At 42.9% G+C, this 7,998-nt stretch overlaps 1 protein-coding gene across 1 annotated transcript; it reads left to right on the forward strand.

Annotated features, from left to right (window-relative positions):
* Positions 1–785: 785 nt before the first annotated feature.
* Positions 786–7,770, forward strand: LOC311124692 (uncharacterized protein). Its single transcript, XM_084198796.1, has 2 exons — positions 786–889; positions 6,469–7,770. Exon 2 carries the CDS (start codon positions 6,573–6,575, stop codon positions 7,710–7,712), a length of 1,140 nt encoding a protein of 379 aa, XP_084054922.1. The 5' UTR covers positions 786–889; positions 6,469–6,572; the 3' UTR covers positions 7,713–7,770.
* The last annotated feature ends 228 nt before the right edge of the window (positions 7,771–7,998 follow it).

Raw genomic sequence — 7,998 nt, forward strand, 5'->3', positions numbered from 1 at the left:
GCTCAACATAGCTAACGCTAGCTGTACGATAGCCAAAGCAATGCTAGCTAGCTAAATGTATTAGTGGATGGAATATTTAGTGATATTCCTTTAGTAACTAAGTTGTTCCAGTATTTTGTTTAACTCACCTTACATACATTTTGTTTGTGCCTCTTTTGAATCCATTTATAGCCTTCCATGTCTGAACCCAAGTCCCCGGGTTCTTACTGTGGTCTTCCAGCACAGAGAAGCTCACAGTGGGGTCCAGAGATGGTCTTAGTGAAGCTGGAGGACTGTAGTCAACCACTGGAACTCAATGTGATAGTCAAAGAGGAAGAGGAGGAGAGAGAAGTCAAAGAAGAGGAGCTAGGGATTAAAGAGGAGGTGGAGGAGAGAGCATTCAAAGAGGAGGTGGAGGAGAGAGCATTCAAAGAGGAGGTGGAGGAGAGAGCATTCAAAGAAGAGGAGGAAGAGAGAGAAGTCAAAGAAGAGGAGCTAGGGATTAAAGAGGAGGTGGAGGAGAGAGCATTCAAAGAGGAGGTGGAGCAGAGAGCATTCAAAGAGGGGGCGGAGCAGAGAGCATTCAAAGAGGGGGCGGAGCAGAGAGCATTCAAAGAGGGGGTGGAGCAGAGAGCATTCAAAGAGGGGGCGGAGCAGAGAGCATTCAAAGAGGGGGCGGAGCAGAGAGCATTCAAAGAGGGGTCGGAGCAGAGAGCATTCAAAGAGGGGGCGGAGCAGAGAGCATTCAAAGAGGGGGCGGAGCAGAGAGCATTCAAAGAGGGGGCAGAGCAGAGAGCAGTCACAGAGGAGGCGGAGGAGAGAGCATTCACAGAGGAGGCGGAGGAGAGAGCAGCAACAGAAGTGGAGAACAGGGAAGAGGAGGAGGAAGTTAGTGGTAACACGGACCCAGGTAAGTTCAGTTGTGTAGGATGGAGAAGTGTCAAACACACATTAGTTTGGAATTTCGTCATGGAAGAACATGAGCACTGGCATTTTCCAGCCCTAACGTCAGCTGACTTGCGCTGAGGTGGGAGGGGTGACAATATTTGAGGCGTGTCCTTAAAAACACATGCAAAATGGACAGTTTCATGCAGCACTAAAGGGAACGTTTAAGACCCACAAACAGCAGGTCTTCTAGGTAACGCGGTTGATGTTGAGAGCGGAAGCGCAGCCTATCCAGCTATGACACACAATGCCCATGGAAGAGAGATGTTCAATTTGTGCTGGTGAGTCTCGTATTTAGAAAAAGCAAAAAATGATTGTTCCCCCCCCCCCCCCCCCCCATTTCGCTTAATTTGACAAAAAAACAAGCATAGCCTACCCTCCCCTAAATCATGGCTGGTTTAGCAGCATCACATACAGTGGCTTGCAAAGGTATCCAGCCCCCTTGGCATTTTTCCTATTTTGTTGCCTTACAACCTGGAATTAAAATGGATTTTGGGGGGGTTTGTATCATTTAACTTACACAACATGCCTACCACTTTGAAGATGCAAAATAAAAAAATGTGTGAAACAAACAACAAATAAGACAACAAAATAGAACTTGAGCGTGCATAACTATTCACCCCCCCCCCCCCCCCCCCCCCCCAAAGTCAATACTTTGTAGAGCCACCTTTTCCAGCAATTACAGCTGCAAGTCTCTTGGGGTATGTCTCTATAAGCTTGGCACATCTAGCCACTGGGATTTTTGCCCATTCTTCAAGGCAAAACTGCTCCAGCTCCTTCAAGTTGGATGGGTTCCGCTGGTGTACAGCAAACTTTAAGTCATACCAAAGATTCTCAATTGGATTGAGGTCTGGGCTTTGACTAGGCCATTCCAAGACATTTAAATGTTTCCCCTTAAACCACTTGAGTGTTGCTTTAGCAGTATGCTTAGGGTCATTGTCCTGCTGGAAGGTGGACCTCCGTTCCAGTCTCAAATCTCTGGAAGACTGAAACAGGTTTCCCTCAAGAATTTCCATGTATTTAGCGCCATCCATCATTCCTTCAATTCTGACCAGTTTCCCAGTCCCTGTCGATGAAAAACATCCCCACAGCATGATGCTGCCACCACCAAGCTTCACTGTGGGGTTGGTGTTCTCGGGGTGATGAGATGTGTTGGGTTTGCGCCAGACATAGCGTTTTCCTTGATGGCCAAAAAGCTCAATTTGAGTGTCATCTGACGAGAGTACCTTCTTCCATATGTTTGAGGAGTCTCCCACATGCCTTTTGGCGAACACCAAACATGTTTGCTTATTTTTTTCTTTAAGCAATGGCTTTTTTTCTGGCCACTCTTCCATAAAGCCCAGCTCTGTGGAGTGTACGGCTTAGTGGTCCTATGGACAGATACTCCAATCTCCACTGTGGAGCTTTGCAGGTCCTTCAGGGTTATCTTTGGTCTCTTTGTTGCCTCTCTCATTAATGCCCTCCTTGCCTGGTCCGTGAGTTTTGGTGGGCGGCCCTCTCTTGGCAGGTTTGTTGTGGTGCCATATTCTTTCAATTTTTTAATAATGGATTCAATGATGCTCCGTGGGATGTTCAAAGTTTCAGATCTTTTTTTATAACCCAACCCTGATCTGTACTTCTCCACAACTTTGTCCCTGACCTGTTTGGAGAGCTCCTTGGTCTTCATGGTGCCGCTTGCTTGGTGGTGATGCAGACTCTGGGGCCTTTCAGAACAGGTGTGTATATATACTGAGATCACGTGACACTTAGATTGCACACAGGTGGACTTTATTTAACTAATTATGTGACTTCTGAAGGTAATTGGTTGCACCAGATCTTATTTAGGGGCTTCATAGCAAAGGGGGTGAATACATATGCACGCATCACTTTTCAGTTATTAATTTTTTAGAATTTCTTGAAACAAAATATTTTTTTCATTTCACTTCACCAATTTGGACTATTTTGTGTATGTCCATTACATGAAATCCAAATAAAAATCCATTTAAATTACAGGTATACAACAAAATAGGAAAAACGCCAAGGGGGATGAATACTTTTGCAAGGCACTGTTGTTGCGTCTTTTTATACTGGCTAAGTAGCCCAGTAGCCTAAGAATAAAGGGGTTTGAAATAGTTTATTGAGATTGCCTTGAAATATTTGTCTTAATATTTTTTCATTATTCACAATTCACATACCAGCATACTTTATTTTGCTCATTTTGAGTAAGCTATCCAGCCCCATTTTCAAAGAGCGCCCCTGGTCCGATTACCAATGTCACGGCGCTCCTCCAAACTATTCCATCCTCCTATAATGCCATGAACTATTGATATGATATAATATAATAATACAATATGCCATTTAGCAGACACTTTTATCCAAAGCGTGCATACATTTTTTTGTGTATGGGTGGTCCCGGGGATCGAACCCACTACCCTGGCATTACAAGCGCCGTGCTCTACCAGCTGAGCTACAGAGGAGAATTGTATTTTATTATAGACGTGCAAATGTTATGTGAGAAGACATTTAGGCGTGTGCACAGAGAAGCGATTCATGAGTTCATGTTTCTTACCAATCCTATTTAGAAATATTGTTGTTGCTTTAAAAAGTAGATTGATTGTTTTCCGTTTAATTTGATTAAAACCCAAACTTATTAGAAAGATTCACCATCCCTGAGTTTATGGTGAGAACGTATATGGCTCGAATGCAATGTAATTTCGTCTGCTTTTTATGGAAAAGTGGAAATATGATCTTAAGATGGTTTAATTATGTTTATAAAACATTACATTTGCGAGAAGTATAACGGTGAGTGGACATTCCCCCTTCCTGATACACTGTCTTTTTAGGCCTCATCAATAGCCTAGTGAATTTAATCTTGCTTATTGACTATGTTTGGCATGTCCATGTCCAGACTGCAATTTACAGTAGACCTAGCCACTATAACAGTGTGAATGCTATAGCCTATGTTTAACAATGCATTTCCATATTGAAGCAATGCAATAAGAACAATGTGGACTGCAAACATGTTTAGCAAATATGGGGCAGGCTATTTAACGAACTAGGCTATAACGGACTAACATTTTAATTGGAGTTGATGACAATGCAATAGATAAAAGACCTTAACTACACAACTTGAAGCAACCACATATTTAGCCATGGAGCACTTACTGATTGGCCAGTGAGGGGCCAAGCCTCGGAAACCCACAACTTGTTTATTCATCAAAACCCAGCTCTTTTGCGCCACCACAAGCTCCTGGGCCCATAATTCCGGTTCTGAAAATAACAAAAATATTTCTGACACCACCCCCCGAACCTATAACGCTACTGCCAGCGCTAATATTTACCATTGCATTAGGTTTGTTAAAATAGAGCCCTCTGTCAAATTTGAAGTTTAGGAATGGTCTATTCAATGTCCAGACCTAATCCCAATTGAGATGTTGTGGCAGGACTTGAAAAGAGCAGTTCATGCTTGAAATGTACAGGGGATTTCAAAACTCTGGCCGGACAATCTGTTGGGAAGTGAGCTGTCAACTGGAAGGTTGTTTGTATCAAATCCTAGTTGTCATCACCCGTTGTTGTTCCCTTGAGTAAGACACTTAACCCCTCCACAACAACTGCTCCAAAGGCACCATAGTATGGAAGTGCCCTGCTCCAACCTCTCCAACCTTTATGTCTTTCAGGGATAAAGTGGAAGTAGACATTCTTAAATCTACAATCCTTAGTTGCTACATCCATTTTTGGACTTTGAAATTAATGATATGTACTCATTGATTCTTGAAGAATATAACTTAGAAATGGCTCATGAGTCTAGTTCAACGGTCGTTCTCCATCATAACCAACATATAAGCTTGTTTTACTCCAATGTTTGTAACCAAACACTGTATAGGCGCAAAACATGGTTAAAACTATCATGTTGATATCATGGATGATCAGTCCTTGCATCTTTAGATCTGTCTATTAATTTGAGAGTGGTTACATTTCTCAAAGCCCATCCCTCAGGTTCTTACCGAATCAGAGATCTGGTGGTTCTTTGTCATTGGTTTAATTGAGGATTCTAGCTTTAAAGAGTGTAGGCAAAATTATGTTTTTCCTATGTTTTATATCATATTGGACCACAGCTGATGAAACTAACACTGTAAAAGTGTGATTTTGTAATCAGTTATTTCCTGGTTGAAAATACAATTTACACATTACATTCTAATCAGCAGGCTTGTGTGGGCGGGAGTTTTGGCTTTCCATTGTGATATCACGATGTGGTAAATTGTGGCAAAGTTCTTCCAGTTTCAAGGGAAATCTACACTGAACAAAAATATAAACGCAATATGTAAAATATTGGTCCCATGTTTCATGAGCTGAAATAAAAGATCCCAGAAACCTTCCATACGCACAAAAAGCTTATTTCTCTCAAATATGGAGCACAAATTTGTTTATATCCCTGTTAGTGAGCATTTCTCCATTGCCAAGATATTCCATCCACCTGACAGGTGTGGCATATCAAGAAGCTGATTAAACGGCATGATCATTACACAGGTGCACCTTGTGCTCGGGACAAAAGGCCACTCTAAAATTTGCTGTTTTTTCACGCAACACAATGCCACAGATGTCTCAAGTTTAGAGGGAGCGTGCAATTGGCATGCTGACTGCAGGAATGTCCACCAGAGCTGTTGCCAGATCATTTAAAGTTTATTTCTCTACCATAAGCTGCCTCCAATGTCGTCTTCGAGAATTTGGCAGTACGTCCAACCGGCCTCACAACTGCAGACCACGTGTAACCACGCCAGCACAGGACCTCCACATCCGGCTTCTTCACCTGCGGGATCGTTTGAGACCAGCCACCAGGACAGCTGATGAAACCTTGGGTTTGCACAACTGAAGAATATTTGCACAAACTGTCAGAAAACGTCTCATGGAAGCTCATCTGTGTGCTCGTCGTCCTCACCAGGGTCTTGACCTGACTGCAGTTCGGTGTCGTAACCATCCACCGCCATCACCTCATGTTTCTGCATGACAATGCATGATGCAAGGTTCTTCCATGGCCTGCATATTCACTAGACATGTCACCCATTGAACATGTTTGGGATGCTCTGGATCGACGTGTATGATGGCGTGTTCCAGTTCCCGCCAATATCCAGCAAATTCGCACAGCCATTGAGGAGTCGGACAACGTTCCACAGGCCACAATCAACTTCCTAATCAACTTTATGTGAAGGAGATGTCGACACCAGATACTGACTGGTTTTCTGATCCACTTTAAAAAAAAATGTATCTGTGACCAACAGATGCATATCTGTATTTCCAGTCATGTGAAATCCATAGATTAGGGCCTAATGAATTTTTTTCAGTTGACTGATTTCCTTATGAACTGAAACTAAGTAAAACCTTTGAAATTGTTGCAAGTTGCGTTTTATATTTTTGTTCAGTGTATTAAAGTAAGGTACCTAATTGTTACCCAATAAATTATTTGACATTGATATAAAAATGTCTGCATTGGGCCTTTAAACAAGTATTTAAAAGACCATTTCAATTATGTTCCTAATTGTAACCCCATATTTGTTCATTTTCCCACAGAAGAGACCTCCAACCCAGGTTCAGACAGTGAGCCCAGTTCCACAGCATCAGGAAACCATAAACAACACAGACAGAGGAACTCAAGACAGAAACATCACCACTGCATGGACTGCTTCACTAGTTTCTATGAGCCAGAGGAGTTGAGAAGGCACACTTGTAGGCCCAACCCCTGCTCAGATTGCAGAGGCAGTTTTATTTGTCCAACTCACCTCAAATCAAAACAGGCTCAAAAAAGAATGACGACATACCCGTGTGGTCAATGTGGGAAGATATGTGAAACACCAAGCAAACTCAAGACGCACCAGATAACGCACACAGGAGAGAAGCCATACCACTGCTCTGTTTGTGGGAAGGGTTGCAGTCATTCGGACCAACTAAAGACACACCAGAGAACTCACACAGGAGAGAAGCCTTACCACTGCTCCCAATGTGGAAATAGTTTCAGTCAATTATCAACTCTGAGAAAACACCACCTAACTCACACAGGAGAGAAGCCATACCTCTGCTCTCATTGTGGGAAGAGTTTCCGTCAGTTAGCCAACCTGAATACACACCAGTTAATTCACTCAGGCGAGAAGCCATACCACTGCTCTCAGTGTGGGAAGGATTTCAGACATCCAAGAGACTTGAAGTCACACCAGAGAACTCACACAGGAGAGAAGCCTTACCACTGCTCTCAATGTGGGGATAGTTTCGCCAGTTCATATTTCCTAAAGAAACACCACCTAACTCATACAGGAGAGAAGCCTTACCTCTGCTCTCATTGTGGGAAGAGTTTCAGTCAGTTAGCCAACCTGAATACACACCAGTTAAGTCACACAGGAGAGAAGCCTTACCACTGCTCTCAATGTGGGGATAGTTTCACCAGTTTATATTTCCTAAAGAAACACCAGCTAATTCACACGGGAGGAAAGCCATTCCACTGCTCCCAGTGTGGTAAGAGTTTCAGTCATTCATCAACTCTAAAGAAACATCAGATAACACACACCGGGGAGAAACCTTACCGCTGCCCCCAGTGTGGGAAGAGTTTCAGTCTGGTGGGAAACCTAAAGAGACACCAGCTAACCCACACAGTAGAGAAGCCTTACCGCTGCTCTCATTGTGGGAAGAGTGTTAGTCAGTTACACCACCTAAAGACACACCAGTTAATTCACACCGGAGAGAAGCCATACCACTGCTCTCAGTGTGGGAAGAGTTTCAGTCAATCATCAACTTTGAAGAAACATCAGAGAACTCACACATGAGTAAAGTTGTCATCAAGTCTGAAGACACCAGCTTATTCACATAGGGGAGAAGCCTTAACTCTGCTATCATTGTGGGGATAGTTTCACCAGTTTATTTAAAAAAAATTAAACACCAACTAATTATCACTAACAGTAACTTACATTTACATTTTAGTCATTTAGCAGACGCTCTTATCCAGAGCGACTTACAGTTAGTGAATACATATTATTATAATGTTTTTAATACTGGCTCCCCCGTGGGAATCGAACCCACAACCCTGGCGTTGCAAACGCCATGCTCTATCAA

Source organism: Coregonus lavaretus (genome assembly GCF_964263955.1).
Source record: "Coregonus lavaretus genome assembly, contig: HAP1_SCAFFOLD_79, whole genome shotgun sequence".
NCBI lineage: Eukaryota > Metazoa > Chordata > Actinopteri > Salmoniformes > Salmonidae > Coregonus > Coregonus lavaretus.

Excerpts from the sequence above, each read along its gene's own strand:
- LOC311124692 (XM_084198796.1), top strand. The coding sequence starts at position 6,573 with ATGGACTGCTTCACTAGTTTCTATGAGCCAGAGGAGTTGAGAAGGCAC.